Raw genomic sequence first — 25,725 nt, 5'->3', positions numbered from 1 at the left:
GTACCTTGCTCTGTGGATGTATCGTTTTAGGCCACTTTTAATTGGAGGTATAAAGTAGTATCAGTAGCATGGTAAAAAAAAGCCTCATGAGAAAAAGGACTTGAAGTGAATCTGTCAGCAGCTTTTTTCACTGTAATCTGAACACAGAAGGAGATAGAGGCTGAAACACAGAATTCAAGGATGTGTCAGTTGTCAAACTGTGTGCTTCTGTTTACTAACTGTGAAGGATTTATCTCTGAGAGATTAACATTGCTGGAGTGCATTAGTTCGGCAACACCCCTTCCTGTGATAAGCACCTCACTCTCTATGGACATTGTATATACAGAGCCTGGGCGGGGTTAGCTTGCTCAGCTCTGCTTAATTCTAAATCTAATAGCTCTGATTGTGTCAGAACGGTTGAACCCAGTAATCTAAGTGATACATCGTTGGATTCAGCTTCTCTTTGCCTACATCAGGCTGCTCTCAGATAATTTCCTCATTAATGCTCATTGAAGCGCGTGCGTATGGCCAAGTCTAGAATAATAGCTGTCTGCCAAGTGAGCTTTCGAGCCACAGCTATTGAAGGTGTGTGGGCACAGATAGCGCCAACGTTTTCTGCAGCACTGTACAAAGATGGTCATTACTTACACAACCCCCATCGTAATGGAGCAAAGATCAAGCAGGCGTACTTCCGCTCCATTCAGTCTCAATGAGACCACCGGAGATGGCCACGCGCAGCGCTCTGCTGCTTTCAGCGCTCCCATTGAGCATGAATGGAGCAGAGGTACGCCTGCTTGATTTCCTCTCTGATCAGACAGTGGTTTTCAGACCCGCGTTCTCGCTATTGTTGTCACTTCCAGTGATTGGGAAATTATCCCCTATTTAATGGGTGGGGATAACCTCACATCTCAGTGCAAACCCTTTACCCTTTACCTTCTTCTTGCTGTTTTTACCACACATACATTCTCAGAAGAGAGTTGGACTTGATTATTGGATTATTCTTCTTTCAGTTATCAGTTTGCTTTTGATTTTTTTGGAAAAAAGTCAATCAAAATATTTAAACAATAGCAACAATAAAAAAAAATAATAGTGCACTAACTCTCACTAGTAACATGAGCTGTGAATCCGGTGTAACCTGTACTGAGTCCACATTCATCTTCAGTTACAAGGCGGACAAGTGTATTGTATGTGACACACCTGAGCTGTGGGTTCATTGTGAAGTACAGAATGGGTGTGAGAAAGTTTCTTCAGAAACCAGAGTAATTACCCCACTAGGAGTACACAGCCTGTGAGCACAGAAGGCCTTTCATCTATTCATATAAAGGTGTTTTTTGCCCCTCCTTTTAAATGGAAGGGCATTTTTTTTCTTTATGAGGATTGTGTCATTCGAAATTGACATAAAAGGCAAATATATCAAGCATCCCTGCAGTTTAAAATCGTGATCTTTATTTCTTCATGTTAAAAATGTGTTACAATAACACTTGGAAAGATGTAAATAAATTCAGACGCGTTTCGGACAATCATCCTTAAAAGGAATCTGTCAGTACGATCAACCCTCCTAAGCCGTCTACTTGGGCATGCAGATCATTAGAAGCTGAATAAAATGATAACTTGATTTCCGCGATCCAATGAACGGTTCCAGAGAAATCCACATTTTTCTTAATATGTAAACGAGCTGTTAAGATCTATGGGCCATACAGTGGCGTGAAAAAGTGTTTGCCCCCTTCCTATTTTCTTATTCTTTTGCATGTTTGTCACACTTAAGTGTTTCAGATCACAAAACAAATTTAAATATTACACAAAGATAACACAGATAAACACAAAATGCAATTTTTAAATGAAGGTCTTTATTATTAAGGGAAAAAGAAATCCAAACCTACAGGGCCCTGTGTGAAAAATTAATTGCCTCCTCCGTAACCTAATGACTGGTTGGGCCACCCTTAGCAGCAACAACTGCAATCAAGCGTTTGCAATAACTGGCAATGAGTCTTTTACAATGCTCTGGAGGAATTTTGGCTCACTCATCTTTGCAAAATTGTTGTAATTCTGTCACATTGGAGGGTTTCTGAGCAAGAACCGCCTTTTTAAAGTCATGCCACAGCATCTCAATCGGATTAAGGTCAGGACTTTGACTAGGCCACTCCATAGTCTTAATTTTGTTTTTCTTAAGCCATGCAGAGGTGGACTTGCTGGTGTGTTTTGGATCATTGCCCTGTTGCATAACTCAAGTACGCTTCAGCTTGAGATCACGAACAGGACCGGCCGGACATCATCCTTCTGGATTTTTTGGTAGACAGCAGGATTCATGGTTCCATTTACCACAGCAAATCTTCCAGGTCCTTAAGAGCAAAGCAGTCCCAGACAATCAAACTACCACCACCATATTTTGCTGTTGGTATGATATTCCTTTTCTGAAATGCTGTGTTACTTCTATGCCAGATGTAATGGGACATACACCTTCCAAAAAGTTCAACTTTTGTTTCGTTAGTCCACAGAGTATTCTCCCAAAAGTCTTGGCGATCATCAAGATGTTTTCTGGCAAAACTGAGACGATCCTTTGTTCTTTTTGCTCAGCAGTGTTTTTTGTCTTTCAAACTCTGCCATGCATGCATTTTTGCCCAGTCTCTTCCTTATGATGGAGTCATGAACACTGACCTTTACTGAGGCAAGTGAGGCCTGCATTTCTTTGGATGTTGTTGTGGGGTCTTTTGTGACCTCTTGGATGAGTCGTTGCTGTGCTCTTGGGGTAATTTTGGTCTTCTGGTCACTCTTGGGAAGGTTCACCACTGTTCCATGTTTCCGCCATTAGTGGGTAATTGCTCTCACTGAGGTTCGGTTCGCTGGAGTCCCAAAGCTTTAGAAATGGCTTTATAACCTTTTCCAGACTGATTGATCTCAATTACTTTGATTCTCATTTGTTCCTGATTTTTTTATGGATCGCAGCATGATGTCCAGCTTTTGAGGATCTTTTGGTCCACTCCACTTTGTCAGACTGGTCCTATTTAAGTGACTTCTTGATTGAGAACAGGTGTGGCAGTAATCAGGCCAGTGTGTGGCTAGGGAAATTTAACTCTGCTTCCCAAAAATGTGATAAACGACAGTTAATTCATGTTTTAAATGAATCACTTTTTACACAGGGCCCTGTAGGTTTGGATTTCTTTTTCCCTTAATAATAAAGACCTTTATTTAAAAACTGCATTCTGTGATTTACTTGTGTTATCTTTGTCTAATATTTAAATTTGTTTTGTGATCTGAAACATTTAAGTGTAACAAACATGCAAAAGAATAAGAAATCAGGAAGGGGGCAAACACTTTCACACCACTGTAGATCTCCCTAAAAAAATCTGTCTCCAGAGCTTATTTTAAATAAAAGGGGGCGTTACCTTTGAAATCTTGTTGCACTTCACATATTTTCCTAACTACAGTGGGACTTGATTGTCTTTAATGTCTGTCCTCTTTCTATTTTTGATCAGATATTGACCTACTAAAGAAATCAGGTTTCCATGTTAAATCTATTTTTGGTAATGTCTTTTGTTTTTCTATATCGCAGGCTATTACAAAAAACAATTAAAAATTATCTTGTAATTTTCACACTGTCCACTGGGGCTATTCTAGTCTCCTACCTCCTGTTGTTTTACAAAATACACATGTACATTAGCAGCAATGAACAGACCCTGACCCTGTCTTTTGTATTGAAGCATCTAAAGAGCGTGTGCAAAGGACATTGTGAAGGCAGGGTCATACATTACGTATTGCGAATAGTGGATCATGTATTCTCAGCTGTGTCTGGAGGTGTACCCGTCACTGTAATCCTGCCTGTGATGGTAATGAGACTGTTGAAAAGTCATGTGGAAAGATTTTTTTTTTTTTAATTATTACACATTGTGGCATGAAAAAAAAAAATTACCAAAAAAATACAAAAAAGCCCCCTAAACATTGACAGACACCAGATTTAAACATAATATATCATATACTTGTTACTCCATTGTTATCAGACAAATATACATGTGTATGTATATATATATATATATATATATATATATATATATATATATATACATAATAAATATTTAATACCACAGTAAAAATAAAATGTAAAAGTTAGGGCTAAGGCTAAGTGCCCACGATGCAGAAATGCTGCATATTTTTTCCGCTTCTCCCTGGCAGGAAAAACGCATGCGGATTTTACATGCTTTTTTCCCACCAGGTAGAAGCGTTTGTAAAGTGTTCTTCACATGCATTTTCACATGCGGGTTATCAAGCTCTTTTCCAAGCGATTTTAGCATCACTTGGAAAGTACTTGACAACTTGGTCACACTATATAAATCCATGCAACCGGCATATATAGTGTGACCAAGTAATAGTCACACTAATAGTAATAGTTAAAAAAAAAAAAGAATAAGAATGGTAAAAAATAAAGATTACGTATACTTGCCTTCTGATGGCCCCCGGTGTTTTCTCCGCTACGTCCGGTCTGTTGTGTGAGTCGCGGTGGTGTGAAAGGACCTGCGGTGACGTCATTGAGTCATGTGACAGGTCACGCGACCGCTGACATCTGCTGTCGCGTGACCTGTCACATGACTCAATGATGTCATCGCAGGTCCTTTCACACCACTGCGACCCACACAACAGACCGGACGCATCGCTGAGGAGACCAGGGGCCATCAGAAGGGGAGTATAATCTTTATTTTAAATTCTTTTTTTTAACAGGTACCATGGTACCCAGGTCTGGATGAGAGTCTCCTCTTCTCCAAACCCGGGTACCATCCGCACATTGAACTGCATGATATCCGCTTGTGCAAATGTGCTCATACGGATATTATGCGGATCAATGCAAGTCAATGGCGGCAATTACGCTGTGTGTCTGCAAAATTAATGGACATGCTGCGTATTTTTCCACAATGATAATCCGCAGCGGAAATTTCCGCAGCATGGGCACAGCACATGCGGATTATCATTGGGGACCATGGGGCATGTATTACCAAGCATTTTTTAAGCGTTTTCGCTGTGGAAATTCCGTGGCAAAAACGCTTGAAAAACGCATAGTGGGCACGCAGCCTAAAAACAAGGAACAATGAACGCAAGGGGGAATGATTAGAGACATAAAATAGTGAAAATAAGATTACAATACAAAAGGTAGCCACAGGGTGGCAGAATACTACGAAGGTGTAAGGCTATGTGCCCACGTTGCGGACCTGAAGCATATTTTTTACGCTTCTCCCTGGCGGGAAAATCGCATGCGGATATTACATGCGGTTTTCCCGCCAGGTAGAAGCGTTTGTGAGGCGTCTTTGCATGCATTTCTGCATGCGGGTTATCAAGCACTTCTCCAAGCATCACTTGGAAAAGTGCTTGACAACTTGTTCAGAATGGTAAAAAATAAAAAAATAAACTTTATACTCACCTTCCGATGCATTCTCTGCCCCGTCCGGAGTCTTGAGCGGCTCACGCTGTTGTGTGCAGGACCTGCGGTGACGTCATTGAGTCATGTGATGGGTCACATGACTCAATGACGTGGCAGGTCCTTCAGACAACAGCGCGACGGAGGGAAAACATCATAAGATAAGTATAAACTTTATTTTTTCTTTTTTTTACAGGTTCTTTGGTACCCAGGTCTGGATGAGAGTCTCCTCTCCTCCAGACTTGGGTACCATCCGCACATTGATTCCGCTGCGCTTCCGCAAAATTAATGAACATGCTGCGGATTTTTGACTGCAGCATATATGCTGCGGAAAAATCCGCAGCATGGGCATTGACATTGCGGAATGCCATTGGGGACCATGGGGTGCGGATCTACATGCGTTTTTCAAGCGTTTACGCTGCGGAAATTCCGCAGCATATATGCTTGAAAAACGCTACGTGGGCACACAGCCTTATGATCACAAGTATGTTCTCATTACTCCTTGGTAGTATTCTGCCACCCTGTGGCTACCCTTTGTATTGTAATATTATTTTCACTATTTTGTGTCTCTCATAAGGACCCCCTTGATGTGTAAATAAAGATAATTATAATGCAATTCTGCGAGCTGGATATATACAGATTTGGTGCAATGTGATGTACAAAAATAAACTCAGTAGTGAAAAAATAAAATACATTATAATCAGACATACCCCATAAAATAGTAATAGACTGTGTCACCACATCGGCCTCCACCTCGGACCCCGATGCGTGTTTCGACCCTACTTCATCTGGGGTTCAGAGCTGGAGGGAAGGAGGTGTCTTAAATAGTAGCAAAGATGATAGGTTAAAGTAAATAGTGTAATTACCAAGCAATGCCTACACAAGATAGTGGATCCAAGAAAAGAGGATTGGTACATATATAGGGGAAGTGAAAAGGAGACAAGTAAAGTAATTAAAAAAAGAAGGAAGAATAAATGAAAGTGATTTAAACTGTAGTTAATTTTCTGATTATCCTTTCCCTTTAAATAATCTCACTTTGTGATACTCTGCTGTCACTAGTCATGGACGTGGAGGATTAGTCAGCCTATCTGACAATGCAGCATATCCTCTCGCTGAGTACTGGTGACATTGCTGAGTCCCGGCACTTAAAAAGCATTTCTCTCGTAATCCTAAAATAACTGGCAACTTAATCACTACATTGTCCTTATGGAAGGGGTCCTCTGACATTAGATCATTTTTAGTTTCCTTGCTCTAGCTCATGTTGTATTTTTGCAACATACAACCATTACTGGCCCATTACAATACTTTTTCGACCATGCGTGGCGGGATGTTTGCCATGACTTTAATATGCAGCACCGTGAGCCATTCTGATGCTTCCTTCCTTTCTCCTTTTAAGGTTCATGGATGTCATTTACATGTCCTTGTGATCTCCAAGGGTTAAAGAAGGAAGTGTGGGTGTGTGTGCGTGTGTGTGCACGTGTATGTATGTGTGTGTGTGTATATATATATATATATATATATATATATATATATATATAATTATATATATATGCACCAACCTTAGTAATAGACTATAAATATTGGATTGTGGTGGTACGACTCTTGGCACGGTTTTTAAGGGGGCCACAACACTCCTGTTGTGCTTGGAATTGCAGCTTTGTCCTCTTCAGCGAAGTTACAGTGTGAAAAGTTGGCCCACCCACTGCTCAGAAACTGATGGTCTATGCTAAGGATAGGATTGCAGTGTTTGAAAACCAGATAATCTAGCATACAAAATCATAGAGATACATAAATACATCAATTTTAAAAGCAGGGGGACGTCATATGAATAAACCAAACAGATCTATTACGGCAGGAGACGTCCCCTGAGGAAGAAAGGGCGAAACGTGCATTTCGGGCGGCGGGGGCATCTTACTACCAGCAGCAGTACGAGTAAGTGCTTGACTTTTATGACATGTTCTATCTGACAGTAAGCTCTAGGAATAAAGAATTACATATCCCAAGTGTATAAGAAGCATTCGCTGTCTCATGCTTAATATTTAGCACTGTCCATATTAGATCTGTTTGGTTTATTCATATGACATGATGACAAGTCCCCGCATGATATAGCAATACCCTGCTTTTAATATTGATGTATTTATGTATCTATATGATTTTGTATGCTTAATAAATTAATTTTGTGCTTAATATACTCTGTGTGGGCCTTATTCCAGGCTCCCTTTTATTAGTGATTATTCGTGTTTATTGAGTTTTAGCCCCAATGACTTGCAGTGCATCTACATTAGGATATTCTTATTGAATCAGTGTCAAATTTTAATTTTACAGCCAAACACCTGCACTAATCTGCATCCACCCCACATTTGCCAGATAGATAAATTAGTAACATCGGAAGGTTTTACACCAGGTTTCAGCTCTCTAAGACGTGCTCGCCAAAAAATCTCATACGGAAGTGTTCTCAAAATATTTTCCAAACAATGGAACACGAATGCAAATGTTAATGTTAGAAAACACTTTGGCCAACATATTGATATCAACGGATAGGTGGTGTGGAGGGGATACCATTCACACCCCATAACCGCAAAATAACGCCTACTCAAAAATAGATGTAAAAACGCAGAGGACAAATGAGTATACTGGCATAAATAAGCTTTATTGTTTAAAAATTACTTTTAACAGTATCAAAGATATAAAGACAATATATAGACTTGCGGATCATAAACCCCACCATATCCTTAAACCCATGGGAAGGTAGAAGACTAGATACCAAGGCAGTACATAAAAGGTTTTTGAGATGAAAAAAAATAAGCACGAAAGAAGTAACCATGAATCGACATAGAGGCCTCTTGAGAAAGCAGTCGCGAAACGCGCGTCGAGGCCCATTCTGACGGGAGCAACCTGCTCTCCTCTATCCCCCTTCACGAGCAACATTTTGTACCTTGTGGGTGAGTCATTTTGGTCATATTGGCGATATGTTATATAATTATTCACTAAGGCTATGTGCCCACGATGCAGAAATGAAGCAGAAAATTTCTGCATCTCCCTGGCAGAAAAAACACATGCAGATTGCGGAATACATGCGGATCGACAAGCGCATTCCAGGCAATAGCATCACTTGGAAAGTGCTTGACAACTAGGTCACACTATATAAATCCATGCAAACGGCATGGATTTATACAGTGTGAACCGTAAAAATAAAAACAAATAAAGCTATACTCACCCCCGAGGCCCCGGCGAGGCTGCAGCGCTGCTTCCTGGCTGGTTCCCGGCTGCCGGCATATTGCGAGACAGAGCGGTGAAGGGCCTGCGGTCACATGACTGTGACGTCACCGCAGGTCCTCAAGCGATGCCGGCATTCAGAGAGAAGCCGCCGGACAGGTGAGTATAAACTTTATTTGTTATTTTATTCTTTTTTTACAGGTACAATGGTACCCAGGTCTGGATGAGAGTCTCCTCTCCTCCAGAACTGGGTACCATCCGCACATAGAGACGCATAGAATTCGCTTGTAGAAATGTACAGACGCCCATTCTATGCGTCTCAATGCAAGTCAATGGCGGGAGTTCCGCTGCGCTTCCGCAAAATTAAATGACATGCTGCGGATTTTTGTACGCAGCATAAACGCTGCGGAAAAATCCGCAGCATGTGCATAGAACATGCGGAATCCCCTTGGGGACCATGGGGTGCGGATTACCTAGCGCTTCACATGCGTTTACGCTGCGGAAATTCCGCAGCATAAACGCTTGAAAAACGCTGCGTGGTCACCCAGCCTAATACACTGCTAACCTAATTGACCTGATCCCCAATTTACTGCTCAGTACTTTTAATGTTCGCTTGTACCACCTTTCCTGCCTTCTCCTTTCCCCATCTCCCTCTTTTCATTCTCTCTCTATCCAGTTTAATCTGGACGGTACCTCTAGGTGAAGTGTCTGATTTTTCCATTTAGGACCTTCTTTGGTCTACTAAGACATACAATAGTCACTTACCTGAGTCCATCCTGTGATGACAAATTATCTTCATGGTTCCCCCTAGGATTTTATCCCCTGGGGGATTTATGTTGATTCATGGTTACTTCTTTCGTGCTTATTTTTTTCATCTCAAAAACCTTTTATGTACTGCCTTGGTATCTAGTCTTCTACCTTCCCATGGGGTTAAGGATATGATGGGGTTTATGATCCGCAAGTCTATATACTGTCTTTATATCTTTGATACTGTTAAAAGTAATTTTTAAACAATAAAGCTAATTTATGCCAGTATACTCATTTGACCTCTGCGTTTTTATATAAATGTTAATGTTGCCTAGGAGACCGACCACTGCTATCTAGCTTGTAAGCACTGCGCTCCAGCAATCTTGGCCAGCTTCAAAACAGTGCTTACAAGCTCAATGGGAAACAGCTTGTAAGTCCTGCTCTTGTTCTGCTGTCTAGCAGTGGTGGGTGGTCTCCAAGGCAACGAGTTGTAAACAAAAGAAAAGTGTTTATCTCAGTACCTGCTGAAAATTTTAATAAGAAGTAAATTGCAAAATTGATTGTATTTGCAAGCAATATCCCAACAATATCCATTTCTAAATATGAGATTAACCCTTTGCTAAACTATTGCTGTCAGTTGACCAGTGATGTACGTACATTCCAGATAAGGGATTGCTATGATTTATTAAAATAGAAAAATAAATACATTTCTAAATGAAGGATAGTTTTTGTAAGCAATTCTACATCTGTAAATGAAATATGTGCGATCCGTGTGATGGCCCTCTTATGTCAAGGCCGTATCCTTTATATCTCATATGGTATTTTGTATTTGCCTGCAGGGATGTTAAAGCTGGTAACATACTCTTGGGTGAAGATGGCTCTGTGCAAATAGCAGGTAACTTATCTGTATATTATTATATCTGTCAGGATGGATGGGGAAATTATGTGATCTTCTATATCCTCATCAATAGCAGTGATCTCCTTTACTGCATTATCCAATAAAGAGTATACAGGCATCCAAAATTCCCACCTGTCCAGTATGTGTCCCAAAGATGGAAGTGGAAACCCTGCATATTTTTGAGCAGTGGTGGAAAAAACACTGTTGGTTTGAAGTGAACCGGTCACCAGGTTTGACCAATATGAGATACTGCCAGCACCTTTCAGCCCTCATATACAGCTTTCTATACTGCAGTATATAAGCCACCAATCCAGCCTGCAAGACAAGAGTAAGAGCTTTTATTATTCTTGGGACGGTCTGGTCCAATTGAAATCGCTGTCTTGGTCCGGCGACTCCCTTCTTCTTGCGATGCCATCCTCCTTCTTGCTTCATGTGCATTACTCTTCCCTACGTCATCCACACAGGGTCCCCGGCATCGCGCTCCTGTGTAGGTGTACTTCTCGTCCCTGATGAGGACAGAGCAAAGTACTGCAGTGTGCAGGCGCCGGGAAAGGTCAAAGAGCCCCAACGCATGCATACTGCAGTACTTTACTCTGCCCTGGTGAGGACAAAGTGGTACTCCTGTACAGGAGCGCGGTGTCAGGGATCCTGTGTGGATGACGTAGGACGCGTCATCCACACAAAGCTAGAAGAAGGGAGGAATAGGACCGCCCCCCAGGTGAGTATATTAATATCCTCGCTTATCGCCGCCTTCTCTGGAATCCAGCGCCGTTCTGCTTCTCTTCTCAGTGACATCACCGCTCTGCAGAGTCTCCAGGATCCAGCAGTGTTCTGCTCCTCTTCTCACTGATATCACCGCTGCCTTCTCCAGGATCCAGTGGTGTTCTGCTCCTCTTCAGTGACATCACCGCTGCCTTCTCCAGGATCCAGCGGTGTTCTGCTCCTCTTCTCAGGGACATCACCGCATTTCAGACTCTCTTGCTCATTCTATGCTCTATGCGTGAGTCAGAAGTCTCTTACAATGTAAGCCTTGTTCTGACGCTCCATGGGCTTACATTGTAAAAGCCTCTTCTGAGTCACGCACACTACACACCATACACACATTTAATGAAAAAAATATTCATGGGAGGACTTCTTTAAAGCGCCACTTTTTTTAATTTTTCTTTTTATTTGGAGTGTTTGTTCCCTCCCTGGAGTAGAACACTTACCGGTCGCCTTTTTCTGCTGTTCTTACCTTCCTGTTTGGCTGGTTGTGACCTGCTTGATACCTGCAGTGTTTGCTGGGCGAGTAAGAAGTCACACCTCAATGTAAGTCTATGAGAGCAAGAACGCGGCTCCCATAGACTTACACTGAGTTCTTGTGACCGTTCCCTCTGACTTCCGGTCAGTCATGGGATGGCGGATCGAGACTGGAGCTGCGATGGGAAGAAGAGAGGATGGCAGCTGGTAAGTATTTTACTACAGGCAATAGTGGCACCATTCCAGCCCTGAAATAAAAAAACACAGCATTGGTGCTGTAAGAATTTCTGCATTAATTATGAATAATAAAGTTGAAATTATTTGTGCAGTCTTTAAATAAGCACTACTCATCATTTATTATGTATACGGTTATACTGCACTTATTCTGCAAAGCTTGGCTAAGAATCTTTTCAGCCACATGCACACAGTCCCTACGGAGATGACAGGTACATGGACATATGATCAGAGTATGGCGCTGCACACTAAAAGCAGAATAACATGTAAAAAGTCTGTATCTCACCAGTAAAGGCAAACAGTGCTGACCATCAGTAAGGAGCATAGGGGACAGCCGTATGTACGATATATGCACATACACCTCTGGGCTGCATATCTGAAGGTCCCATGTGTGACTCCGTATGCCCGATGTACTGACTGCGGCATTTCTGCAGTCTGTCGGCTTTCTGTAAGAACAGGGTACAATGGCCGATATTCTGCGTTATTTGTTATATCGCTTCACATTTGTGTTATAGTAGTGAACATTTCACTATAGATCCTGAAATGGCTGATGTATTTATTGTGATAATCAACATTCTGTGACTTTGCTTTTACTATAATCTGGTGTAAATGCTGCTGCCAGTCAGTCAGTTTAGTGTCAACCCCGGCTGCAGTCAGACTAGTGTACACGCTGCCTCCAGTCCATTCACAGTCTTGTGTAAAAGCTGCCGCCAGTCAGTCCACAGTCTACTGTAAAAGCTGCCGCCAGTCAGTCCACAGTCTACTGTAAAAGCTGCCGCCAGTCAGTCCACAGTCTAGTGTAAAAGCTGCCACCAGTCAGTCCACAGTCTAGTGTAAAAGCTGCCACCAGTCAGTTCAGTCTTGTGTAAAAGCTGCCGCCAGTCAGTCCACAGTCTACTGTAAAAGCTGCCGCCAGTCAGTCCACAGTCTAGTGTAAAAGCTGCCACCAGTCAGTTCAGTCTTGTGTAAAAGCTGCCGCCAGTCAGTCCACAGTCTACTGTAAAAGCTGCCACCAGTCAGTCCACAGTCTAGTGTAAAAGCTGCCACCAGTCAGTTCAGTCTTGTGTAAAAGCTGCCGCCAGTCAGTCCACAGTCTACTGTAAAAGCTGCCGCCAGTCAGTCCACAGTCTACTGTAAAAGCTGCCGCCAGTCAGTTCACAGTCTAGTGTAAAAGCTGCCACCCGTCAATCCACAGTCTTGTGTAAAAGCTGCCACCAGTCAATCCACAGTCTAGTGTAAAAGCTGCCACCAGTCAGTTCACAGTCTACTGTATAAGCTGCCGCCAGTCAGTCCACAGTCTACTGTATAAGCTGCCGCCAGTCAGTTCACAGTCTAGTGTAAAAGCTGCCACCCGTCAATTCACTGTCTGGTGTAAAAGCTGCCACCAGTCAATCCACAGTCTAGTGTAAAAACTGCCACCAGACAGTCCACAGTCTAGTGTAAAAGCTGCCACCAGTCAGTCCACAGTCTAGTGTAAAAGCTGCCACCAGACAGTCCACAGTCTAGTGTAAAAGCTGCCACCAGTCAGTCCACAGTCTAGTGTAAAAGCTGCCACCAGTCAGTCCACAGTCTAGTGTAAAAGCTGCCACCAGTCAGTCCACAGTCTAGTGTAAAAGCTGCCACCAGTCAGTCCACAATCTAGTGTAAAAGCTGCCACCAGTCAATTCACTGTCTAGTGTAAAAGCTGCCACCAGTCAGTCCACAGTCTAGTGTAAAAGCTGCCACCAGTCAGTCCACAGTCTAGTGTAAAAGCTGCCACCAGTCAGTCCACAGTCTAGTGTAAAAGCTGCCACCAGTCAGTCCACAGTCTAGTGTAAAAGCTGCCACCAGTCAGTCCACAGTCTAGTGTAAAAGCTGCCACCAGTCAGTCCACAGTCTAGTGTAAAAGCTGCCACCAGTCAGTCCACAGTCTAGTGTAAAAGCTGCCACCCGTCAGTCCACAGTCTAGTGTAAAAGCTGCCACCCGTCAGTCCACAGTCTAGTGTAAAAGCTGCCACCCGTCAGTCCACAGTCTAGTGTAAAAGCTGCCACCAGTCAGTCCACAGTCTAGTGTAAAAGCTGCCACCAGCCAGTCCACAGTCTAGTGTAAAAGCTGCAACCAGTCAGTCCACAGTCTAGTGTAAAAGCTGCCACCAGTCAATCCACAGTCTAGTGTAAAAGCTGCCACCAGTCAGTCCACAGTCTAGTGTAAAAGCTGCCACCAGTCAGTCCACAGTCTACTGTAAAAGCTGCCACCAGTCAGTCCAGTCCAGCGTAAACCTTGCTGCCTGTCAGCACACAGTCCAGCATAAACACTTGTAAATGCTAACAAATTGCCTCTCCTAAATGTGTAGCCTGGCGCTCTTCTCACAATACTTTATGCAGTAAGTAATGTGCAGCCCTTCAGGGAAAGGTGCGGCTCCTGGAAAGTCTTATATCTACTTACTGATCTGTTTCATACCTGGGCAATATATTGTGAACGTAATCCTATATAATAACTTCCGTAACTCCAGACGTTATCTCATATAACCTACTTTGATTTACAGACTTTGGCGTCAGCGCGTTTCTAGCCACAGGAGGGGACATCACCAGGAATAAAGTCAGAAAGACATTTGTGGGCACGCCTTGTTGGATGGCACCTGAGGTTATGGAGCAGGTAAAGTAGCTAATTGCTATTATGATTATTATTACTGTCTATGTAATAGCTGGTGGTTACTTTTTTTTATTAGGGTAACATTCATCCGCCATCTATGGGACATAATAGGTGCTCAATTATCTGATGTTTCATTAAAGAAATGTCACTGTAGCCACTGAAGATAATGTACCATAAGTGGTTCCTGTGTGACCATATCTCCCAACATAACTTCTGTTCTTCTTGGATGGAGACACGGGTGGATTTACATTGTGTCTTGTGTTTTTTAGGTGAGGGGATATGATTTTAAGGCGGACATCTGGAGTTTTGGAATCACAGCTATTGAATTAGCTACCGGAGCAGCTCCATATCATAAATACCCTCCAATGAAGGTATGTTTTGTATCCTGTCTGACTAGCGTTATTTTGATTCCTATTTAAAATGATGCAGATGTTAGAGTAGCCCGATCTACGTCACAGAAGGTCACCTATTCAGATCCTGCTTAGCAGCTATGGCCGGAGATCACACAGACCACACACACGTAAGCATCAGGTCAATAAGGCTCCGAGGGACGTCCCAAGGTAACTGTTTATCTACACCAAACAGTTCAATCCTTGGGTAAGTTTACAGAGTGATACATGTGCAATAGTAAATTCCACTTAATAAGCAAGAATCATTGTTTCTCAGAAGGTCAAAAAGTCATGGTCTCTTGGAGTACCTTTGAAACGTGCAAAAAATTTTGGCAGGTGTAAAAAAATTGCTGCAAAAAAAACTAAGAAAGCTTTCAAAAATAGAAGTGCTGATTTAGTTTATTTTTTATCAATTAACAAAATGCAAAGTGAATAAATGAAAGAGAAATCTAAATCAAATCAACATTTGGTATGACTGCCCTTTGCCTTCAAAACTGGATCAAAGCATCAATTCTTCTCAGTACTTGCACTCAAGTAGTTGACGGAACTCGGCAGGGAGGTTGTTCCAAACATCTTGGAGAACTAACCACAGATCTTCTGCGGATGTCGCTTGTAGAAATCTCTGTCTCTTCATGTAATCTCAGACAGACTATTTGTTAGTCTTCTGCATTGATATATGTGGATGCTTTTAGATATGTTGATACATCATTCACGTAGAGCAGTGGTCCCCAACCTTTTTTGCACCAGGGACCGGCTTGAAGCAAGATCATTTTTCCATGGCCCAGCAAGGAGGGGGTGGGGTGGGCGGGGCTTTGGTCATATGGGGGCGGGGTAATGGAGGGATTTGGAGTTTAGTGCATACTTATCATATAGTGTAGACCAGGTCCCCGCCAGGAGCTATGCCAGGAGCCCCACATAATGTGCTGTGCCAGGAGCCGCATCACTGAGGCCCCATCACGCCCTGCAGCAGGACAGGGCAGCTGTCCTGACAGCTGCTGTTCAGCTGCATTTACTTCATCCCAGGGGCGGACACAGACTATAGTGGGCCCCTGTGCAAGAAATTTTTGGGGGCCCCCCCCGCCCTTCATAAGGCAACAAAGTTATGTAAACATAACCCCCCCATGTGCAGCTCACCCCCGTGCATCTCTCATCCCCCTCCGTGCATCTCTCATCCCCCTCCGTGCATCTCTCATCCTCCTCCGTGCATCTCTCATCCACCCCCCGTGCATCTCTCATCCACCCCCCGTGCATCTCTCATCCCCCCCGTGCATCTCTCATCCCCCCCGTGCATCTCTCATCCCCCCCGTGCATCTCTCACCCCCCCGTGCATCTCTCATCCACCCCCCGTGCATCTCTCATCCACCCCCCGTGCATCTCTCATCCCCCCCGTGCATCTCTCATCCCCCCCGTGCATCTCTCACCCCCCCGTGCATCTCTCATCCACCCCCCGTGCATCTCTCATCCCCCCCGTGCATCTCTCATCCCCCCCGTGCATCTCTCATCCCCCCCGTGCATCTCTCATCCACCCCCCGTGCATCTCTCATCCACCCCCCGTGCATCTCTCATCCACCCCCCGTGCATCTCTCATCCCCCCCGTGCATCTCTCACCCCCCCGTGCATCTCTCATCTCTCCCCTCCCTCCCATGTGCATCTCTCATCTCTCCCCTCCCTCCCATGTGCATCTCTCATCTCTCCCCTCCCTCCCATGTGCATCTCTCATCTCTCCCCTCCCCCCATGTGCATCTCTCATCTCTCCCCTCCCCCCATGTGCATCTCTCATCTCTCCCCTCCCCCCATGTGCATCTCTCATCTCTCCCCTCCCCCCATGTGCATCTCTCATCTCTCCCCTCCCCCCATGTGGATCTCTCATCTCTCCCCTCCCCCATGTGCATCTCTCATCTCTCCCCTCCCCCCCATGTGGATCTCTCATCTCTCCCCTCCCCCCCATGTGGATCTCTCATCTCTCCCCTCCCCCATGTGCATCTCTCATCTCTCCCCTCCCCCCCATGTGGATCTCTCATCTCTCCCCTCCCCCCCATGTGGATCTCTCATCTCTCCCCTCCCCCATGTGCATCTCTCATCTCTCCCCTCCCCCCCATGTGCATCTCTCATCTCTCCCCTCCCCCCATGTGCATCTCCCATTCCCCCCACTCCTAGTTAATTGTATTTAAAAAAAAAATAAAACTTGTTATACTTACCCCCATGCGATCCCTGCAGAATCCTGGCGCTCGTCCAAATCGCTGACACCAGGTTCTCCTGACTTCCGGCCATGTGACGGCGCCGTCACATGACCGGAAGTCAGGGGAATCATGAAGGTGCTGCCGCAGCAGCGCAGCGCTAAGATGTCCCGGACCCGGCGCTTAGCATGCGGCCGGGGGCCCCATGAGGAGAGAGACGCACAAGAGGGGGGCTCCGAGGGGGCTCCTACTGGCCGGGCCCCATACTGGAGTCAGGGCAGTCATGCCCTGATGGCGGCCCTGCTGGAGGCTGGAGGGGGCCCCCTCTCCCCGCGGACCGGCTGAAAAACCCCAACGGCCCGGTCCTGGTCCGCGGACCGGCGGTTGGGGACCTCTGACGTAGAGGGCTTCTTCTTTTGCTTTATTTTGATAAGTAAATTGATTGCCACCACTGTCCCTTTATGCTGATATATTTGTGGGGTTTGTTCTGTCCCCCTCTTATGACAGGTATTAATGCTGACACTCCAGAATGATCCTCCGACTCTAGAGACTGGTGTACAGGATAAGGAGATTCTGAAGAAGTATGGGAAATCCTTTAGGAAGATGATTTCTTCGTGCCTTCAAAAAGACCCAGAGAAAAGGTAACAACTGACATGTCTTCATACTAGGACTGGGATGAGGGGCAAGAACCTGTGAAATGGTTGTCTGATGATTGTCTTATTCAATTGATCAAGACTTTTCGTTTACTTATATCCTAATGGCCCATGGATATGAGCCGATATTCAGCTTACAGAGACGCTTGTTCCCTATTCTCTGCCGACGTCAGCATTCCTCTGATCACCCAACGAACGTACAAAACACTAATTTATTCGCGGCTCAGATCGTTTATTCCAGCATACAAATATTGTAAACGGGAAAGTGCTGCCGACAAAACGATGCTGTATTTACCATCGTTCTGTGGCTATGAAATTTTTGTTGACTGGTGCGAATGGGACCATAAATGAGGACTGATCCGTTTTCATATAGTCAATAACATTAATTAATGGGCTGAAATCATTTTGCAAGGCAAGACACTTAGGCTGCACTAGAGAGGTAGCAATAGGTGGCACTAGAGAGTCAACTTTCTTTTTTTTTCCCCTTGGAGAGATAATTTGCAAAGATGAATGGAGGGATAGATAGGGATAGAGAGATCTTTACAGATAGATAGAGATATATATATATATTTTTCTTATAAATACCAAGGATTATTGTTTGGATTATAACACTTCCTATGTCATCTGGTGGTCTGCAGAAGTAGAAATAATACTTTAAGTGATACATTTATGTATCTACTACTTGTATGTAAATGTATACATTGAGCAAGCCCATCTTTATTTGCAAGAATGTATGTAGTTTGTTCACATCCATGAGTTTGTGCGTGTATATGCATGTCTGTGTACTGTATGTAGTGTGTGCTTTTTTATATAAGGATGAATGCTGACTGTCTAGTAAGTGTCAGGGCTTTCTTTTGTTTGTGTAAGTTCATTTGCATAATAATTAGAGTTCAGCCGATGGCTTATCAGATTCCTAGTCCAAAGGCCACATCCATGGTAGTCCATCAAGAGGACTATGAACCTCTTACTACCTGCGGCATACCCCGGCCTCCTCTGATATTAGTAGGCCCCATATGTTGTGACATATGGAATGATTTTACTAATCAAAAGAGGTGCCGAGGATATTACAGGTAGTAGGCGGTAAGCCGTGCACTGGCCTGATGGCCACAGATTACAGACTTGGCTGCCAGACCAGGGTCCTGGGAATGTTTTTGTGCTACTCTAATATTAATGGCAAGGTGTAAAGATCGAGAACAGCGGCACTCACCATTAGTGTATCTGTAAAAGGCAACTTTGCTTGTCATCCCATGACTGAATAGAGGCATCCGGCTGGTGTGAGCCAGAAGAAGCATGTAGTCGGGCGAAACAGCTGTCTCTCTTTTTTTTTTTGTTTTTTTTATGTCTTTGCTTGTCATCCCATGCCCGAATAAAGTTGCCTTTTACAGATAAGCCAGTGGTGAGTGCCGCTTTTCTTGACCTCTACGTGTCCTTTGTCTAATATTATTGGGTCTTCAATCCTTCTCCTCTGTCACACCTGACTCTGTTATCCTGCTTATTTTGTACTATCCATTTTACGGCCATTAATAACTTAATTTATTGTTAACATTTCACTGCTCCGCATAGTTGATAACATTCACCTTCATTCCCGATACTAGACCCCGGGCGACCGCTGACCACTCGTCTCGCATATGGCTTAGCGGAGGGAGTTTCTATAATAGTACTTCTTGCTTTCTATAGGCCAACAGCAGCAGAACTTCTGAAGCACAAGTTCTTCCAGAAAGCGAAGGTGCGTATTGTGTTTATATAGAGGAAGATTGTGGGGATCGTTCAGCTGGAAGCATGAAGCTATAATTACCCTGAACTGTGAACAGACGGAGATTTGCTTTTATTGCATCCAACCTGACAGCATCGCCATATTCACCAAGGATGATCTGTTTATTACAGCTATTCTAGGAGAACAGAAATTCCATCTCTTCAGATATGTCTTGCTTCGTTTGAAGCGAACATACATTACCATATTTCTCTTTTTGCCAGTTTACTCGTTTGTGCTTTTTTATTAACTCTTAAAGGACCTGGCCTTTTTTCATATTTGTTCTTTCATTTTTTTCCTCCCTTTCTTCCAAGACTCATAACTTTTTTATATTCTTGATTATATAGCTGTATGGGGCTTGATTTTTACTGGACAAGTTGCAGTTTTGAATGAAACCGTTCACTTGACCATATAATATAATGAAAAACGGAAAGTGTTGAGAAATGGTAAACAAAAAACAACACAATTCCACAGTTTTTTTGGGGTGAGGGGTGGTTTCAGGTCGGTACAACAACACAAATACCAATCTTGCATAGTTTTTCTTCCCTCTGGCCCCAACATTTAAGAGGTTAAAGAAAATTTGGTTTATGACACCATATTCTGAGACCAAAAACTTTTTTTTTCATGTGGTGAGCGGTCATATTTATTGCTGTCATTTTGGAGAAATAGAACATTTTGATCACTTTTTGTTGAGTGTTTTAAGGGAGATGCATTGACTGAAAAATGGCATTTCTGGTGTGTTCAACTTTTTTTCATTTATCATTAATTTTACATTTTCATAGATCTGACTTTTGAAGGTCACAGGAATAGTGAATCTGTTTACTTTTCTATTAATTACTGTTATCGGATTGGGGGAAAAGGGAGAATTGTATTTTTGTGTTTTTGCTTTTTTTTGTTTTTTTTACCCCCACCCCAAAAAAACCCCCAAATACCTATCTATATATATATACAGTACAGACCAAAAGTTTGGACACACCTTCTCATTTAAAGATTTTTCTGTATTTTCATAACTATGAAAATTGTACATTCACACTGAAGGCATCAAAACTATGAATTAACACATGTGGAATTATATACTTAACAAAAAAGTGTTAAACAACTGAAAATATGTCTTATATTCTAGGTTCTTCAAAGTAGCCACCTTTTGCTTTGATGACTGCTTTGCACACTCTTGGCATTCTCTTGATGAGCTTCAAGAGGTAGTCACCGGAAATGGTCTTCCAACAATCTTGAAGGAGTTCCCAGAGATGCTTAGCACTTGTTGGCCCTTTTGCCTTCACTCTGCGGTCCAGCTCACCCCAAACCATCTCGATTGGGTTCAGGTCTGGTGACTGTGGAGGCCAGGTCATCTGGCGTAGCACCCCATCACTCTCCTTCTTGGTCAAATAGCCCTTTCACAGACTGGAGGTGTGTTTGGGGTCATTGTCCTGTTGAAAAATAAATGATGGTCCAACTAAACGCAAACCGGATGGAATAGCATGCCGCTGCAAGATGCTGTGGTAGCCATGCTGGTTCAGTATGCCTTCAATTTTGAATAAATCCCCAATAGTGTCACAAGCAAAGCACCCCCACACCATCACACCTCCTCATCCATGCTTCACGGTGGGAACCAGGCATGTAAAGTCCATCCGTTCACCTTTTCTGCGTCGCACAAAGACACGGTGGTTGGAACCAAAGATCTCAAATTTGGACTCATCAGACCAAAGCACAGATTTCCACTGGTCTAATGACCATTCCTTGTGTTCTTTAGCCCAAACAAGTCTCTTCTGCTTGTTGCCTGTTCTTAGCAGTGGTTTCCTAGCAGCTATTTTACCATGAAGGCCTGCTGCACAAAGTCTCCTCTTAACAGTTGTTGTAGAGATGTGTCTGCTGCTAGAACTCTGTGTGGCATTGACCTGGTCTGTAATCTGAGCTGCTGTTAACCTGCGATTTCTGAGGCTGGTGACTCGGATAAACTTATCCTCAGAAGCAGAGGTGACTCTTGGTATTCCTTTCCTGGGGCGGTCCTCATGTGAGCCAGTTTCTTTGTAGTGCTTGATGGTTTTTGCAATTGCACTTGGGGACACTTTCAAAGTTTTCCCAATTTTTCGGACTGACTGACCTTCATTTCTTAAAGTATTGATGGCCACTCGTTTTTCTTTACTTAGCTGCTTTTTTCTTGCCATAATACAAATTCTAACAGTCTATTCTGTGGGACTATCAGCTGTCTATCCACCAGACTTCTGCACAACACAACTGATGGTCCCAACCCCATTTGTAAGGCAAGAAATCCCACTTCTTAAACCTGACAGGGCACACCTGTGAAGTGAAAACCATTTCCAGTGACTACCTCTTGAAGCTCATCAATAGAATGCCAAGAGTGTGCAAAGCAGTCATCAAAGCAAAAGGTGGCTACTTTGAAGAACCTAGAATATAAGACATATTTTCAGTTGTTTCACACTTTTTTGTTAAGTATATAATTCCACATGTGTTAGTTCATAGTTTCGATGCCTTCAGTGTGAATGTACAATTTTCATAGTCATGAAAATACAGAAAAATCTTTAAATAAGAAGGTGTGTCCAAACGTTTGGTCTGTACTGTATATATATATATATATATATATATATATATACATACATACAGTACAGACCAAAAGTTTGGACACACCTTCTCATTTAATGATCTTTCTGTATTTTCTTGACTATGAAAATTGTACATTCACACTGAAGGCATCGAAACTATGAATTAACACATGTGGAATTATATACTTAACAAAAAAGTGTGAAACAACTGAAAATATGTCTTATATTCTAGGTTCTTCAAAGTAGCCACCTTTTGCTTTGATGACAGCTTTGCACACTCTTGGCATTCTCTTGATGAGCTTCAAGAGGTAGTCACCGGAAATGGTTTTCACTTCACAGGTGTGCCTACTGAATAGACTGTTAGAATTTGTATTATGGCAAGAAAAAAGCAGCTAAGTAAAGAAAAACGAGTGGCCATCATTACTTTAAGAAATGAAGGTCAGTCAGTCTGAAAAATTGAGAAAACTTTGAAAGTGTCCCCAAGTGCAGTTGCAAAAACCATCAAGCGCTACAAAGAAACTGGCTCACATGAGGACCGCCCCAGGAAAGGAAGACCAAGAGTCACCTCTGCTTCTGAGGATAAGTTTATCCGAGTCACCAGCCTCAGAAAACACAGGTTAACAGCAGCTCAGATTAGAGACCAGGTCAATGCCACACAGAGTTCTAGCAGCAGACACATCTCTTCAACAACTGTTAAGAGGAGACTTTGTGCAGCAGGCCTTCATGGTAAAATAGCTGCTAGGAAACCACTGCTAAGGACAGGCAACAAGCAGAAGAGACTTGTTTGGGCTAAAGAACACAAGGAATGGACATTAGACCAGTGGAAATCTGTGTTTTGGTCTGATGAGTCCAAATTTGAGATCTTTGGTTCCAACCACAGTGTCTTTGTGCGACGCAGAAAAGGTGAACGGATGGACTCTACATGCCTGGTTCCCATCGTGAAGCATGGAGGAAGAGGTGTGATGGTGTGGGGGTGCTTTGCTGTTGACAATGTTGGGGATTTATTCAAAATTGAAGGCATACTGAACCAGCATGGCTACCACAGCATCTTGCAGCGGCATGCTATTCTATCCAGTTTGCGTTTAGTTGGACCATCATTTATTTTTCAACAGGACAATGACCCCAAACACACCTCCAGGCTGTGTAAGGGATATTTGACCAAGATGGAGAGTGATGGGGTGCTACGCCAGATGACCTGGCCTCCACAGTCACCAGACCTGAACCCAATCGAGATGGTTTGGGGTGAGCTGGACCGCAGAGTGAAGGCAAAAGGGCCAACAAGTGCTAAGCATCTCTGGGAACTCCTTCAAGATTGTTGGAAGACCATTTCCGGTGACTACCTCTTGAAGCTCATCAAGAGAATGCCAAGAGTATGCAAAGCAGTCATCAAAGCAAAAGGTGGCTACTTTGAAGAACCTAGAATATAAGACATATTTTCAGTTGTTTCACACTTTTTTGTTATATAATTCCACATGTGTTAATTCATAGTTTTGATGCCTTCAGTGTGAATGTACAATTTTCATAGTCATGAAAATACAGAAAAATCTTGAAATGAGAAGGTGTGTCCAAACGTTTGGTCTGTACTGTATACATATATGTTGTATTTTTTTGTTCTAAGAGACTTGCACCTATGATCATTTGATCACTTGTACTGCTTATATGCTACAACCTGACACCCAATTAAATGCCCCTTTCAGATTGATTTGGTTAAACAACGGCAACTCGAGCTAGCTTTAGATGCTAACGTTTTAGACAGGTGCTGGCTGTATAACACAGCGGGCACATGCTGTATGGAATCTACAATTGACCGGTGATGTAGATATAAGTTATTAAGGAGTTAAAGTCACCTAAATGTATTAAATATCTTTATTGTGTACTGGCTAAATAATGAAAATTTGTTGGGGGTCTCAGGAGTTTTCACAAAAAGGTCATTCCTGAAATTACATTACTGAGACCTTGGGTTACAAAAGTCTTGTTGTTCTTGCAGTGTTTTATATTCACCAGTGTGATCTCTGATCCATTGTTCCTCTCTACAGAACAAAGAGTTCTTACACGAGAAGTTGCTCCAGAAGGCCCCCAGCATCACGGAGAGAGCAAAAAAGGTGAGAGACTTCACTTTAATTATTAAAATCTAACAGTGTTCACTTTTTTTTTTGGTTCTCACAGGATTTAGCATTGTGGCACAAACCCTGTAATAGAAAAGGGGATATGCCACTATATGTACAACTGGATATAGACCTGTTATACAGTACCTACTAGGCAAAAGATATTTAGGATAGTAAGTCTCGTTGCTACGCATATATTAGCAAATCTGTCACCAGCTTTTACAATGCAAATTGCTAACATTATTAAACGCATCTTAGATCTGATCTGGCTGGTTTACGTACTATGAAGATCCATATCCAAATGACTGTATAATCCTTAAATTAAAAGGTGTCATAATAGGAGTCCAGCTCTAGTTGAAAATACAATTTAATATTAGACAGGGAGAACGTTACAAAAGTCATATACAGCCATTCTTAAGGTATATGCACACAGAGTTTTTGGAGCATATACTGTGCAGAACCTCTTAAGTTTTTTAAAGGTTTTTGAACTGTTTATGTGCAAATGCCTTTAACAGGGTTATTAGCATGTGTGCTCAGCAGCACACAGCTCTCCAGCTTCTTCACTTCCTTGTTGCTGGGGGCGGGCACTCCTCCTTGAGTGACAGTTCTGTTTCAGTAGCTTTATCCTACTGCTGAGCTTCTGCTTGTTGCTGTGATACACTCAGGTCTGTCAGTTCTTATTCTGAACTCTACACTGTTATCACTGTATTTCCATATAGAGATATCAGGGACCGTGAACAAGATCAGGACTCAAGTGAGCAGTTAAAAGAACTGCTCTGGAAACTGCTGATGGCGAGGGACTGAAGTGGCTGCGATCTTAGGAGTTAACTCCTTTTCTGGATTGTAACTACTTAACATACTCAGCCAGGCTCTGGTGGTTGATCTTGTTGAAAACGCTCTGTAAACAATGTAAGATAAAAGCTGTCACGGCAGGAAAATGTCAGCAGATAAAAAAGCAAGTCAATTGCAAACTTGCTTATTTTCATGTTATCTAAGTAACTAAGCCTTTATAAGGTCTTTTCATATTTCACTGCCCTTATAGCTAGAAGTAGTTTGTAATAATCTCTTCCCTCCCCTGAGAGATGCACAGCTCAGCAGACAGGAGAGCAGGGAGCAGAATTAAAAGAAAGCATAGGCTACAAAGACTATGCTTTCTATTTAATTCGTACAACGGTGCAAAGCATGCTCAAAGGTCATAATGGAGGGAGGCGGAGCAGTATCAGTTGTGACATCACCTGTTGTGGTTGGTGGATCCTGTGTTATCAACTATGTATAGAGGTGTTACCTGTCGTAATCCTGCCTCTTATGATAATGAGCCCTCTGAAAAATCTTCCTGAAAGGACAGGAAGTTTAAAGGGAACCTGTCACCAGAAAAAATGCTGTTAATCTGCAGGTTAGTAGCGTTATTAACCTGCCCGGCGCCTGCACTTAGCAAACCTGATCAGTGACTGAATAGGCACCTTCCCTGTGGCTAAGTGCAGGCGCCGGGCAGGTTAATAACGCTATTAACCTGCAGATTATCTCCATATCTGCAGGTTAATAGCATTTTCAGGTGACAGGTTCCCTTTAAGTTTAAAAAGACCCAGTTGACAGTATGAAAATTGCAAGATTACTAATATTAGTTTATAATACAAATCATGATGAAAAAAAGCCAAAACATTACCAACATTTTTTTAAAAAAATACTTGTAACACAAAAATCTGATCTAAACAATAGGTGATATTTTGATGTTGTGTTCCCTTTA

The 25,725-nt window shown here is 42.9% G+C and overlaps 1 protein-coding gene across 2 annotated transcripts in view; it reads left to right on the top strand.

Moving 5' to 3' along the window:
• Positions 1-25,725, top strand: part of OXSR1 (oxidative stress responsive kinase 1) — a 110,507-nt gene that overhangs the window by 66,156 nt on the left and 18,626 nt on the right. For both annotated transcript variants that reach the window (XM_073677757.1, XM_073677755.1), the window contains exons 5-10: positions 10,183-10,238; positions 14,240-14,349; positions 14,616-14,717; positions 17,420-17,553; positions 19,243-19,291; positions 23,913-23,978. In XM_073677757.1, coding sequence (XP_073533858.1) covers positions 10,183-10,238; positions 14,240-14,349; positions 14,616-14,717; positions 17,420-17,553; positions 19,243-19,291; positions 23,913-23,978 — 517 coding nt within the window. The remainder of the gene's footprint in view (positions 1-10,182; positions 10,239-14,239; positions 14,350-14,615; positions 14,718-17,419; positions 17,554-19,242; positions 19,292-23,912; positions 23,979-25,725) is intronic.

The sequence above is a fragment of the Phyllobates terribilis genome, unplaced genomic scaffold (genome assembly GCF_046119375.1).
Source record: "Phyllobates terribilis strain yellow unplaced genomic scaffold, ASM4611937v1 Scaffold_4__5_contigs__length_816908805, whole genome shotgun sequence".
Classification (NCBI taxonomy): domain Eukaryota; kingdom Metazoa; phylum Chordata; class Amphibia; order Anura; family Dendrobatidae; genus Phyllobates; species Phyllobates terribilis.
This window is presented reverse-complemented; position numbering and strand designations above follow the sequence as displayed.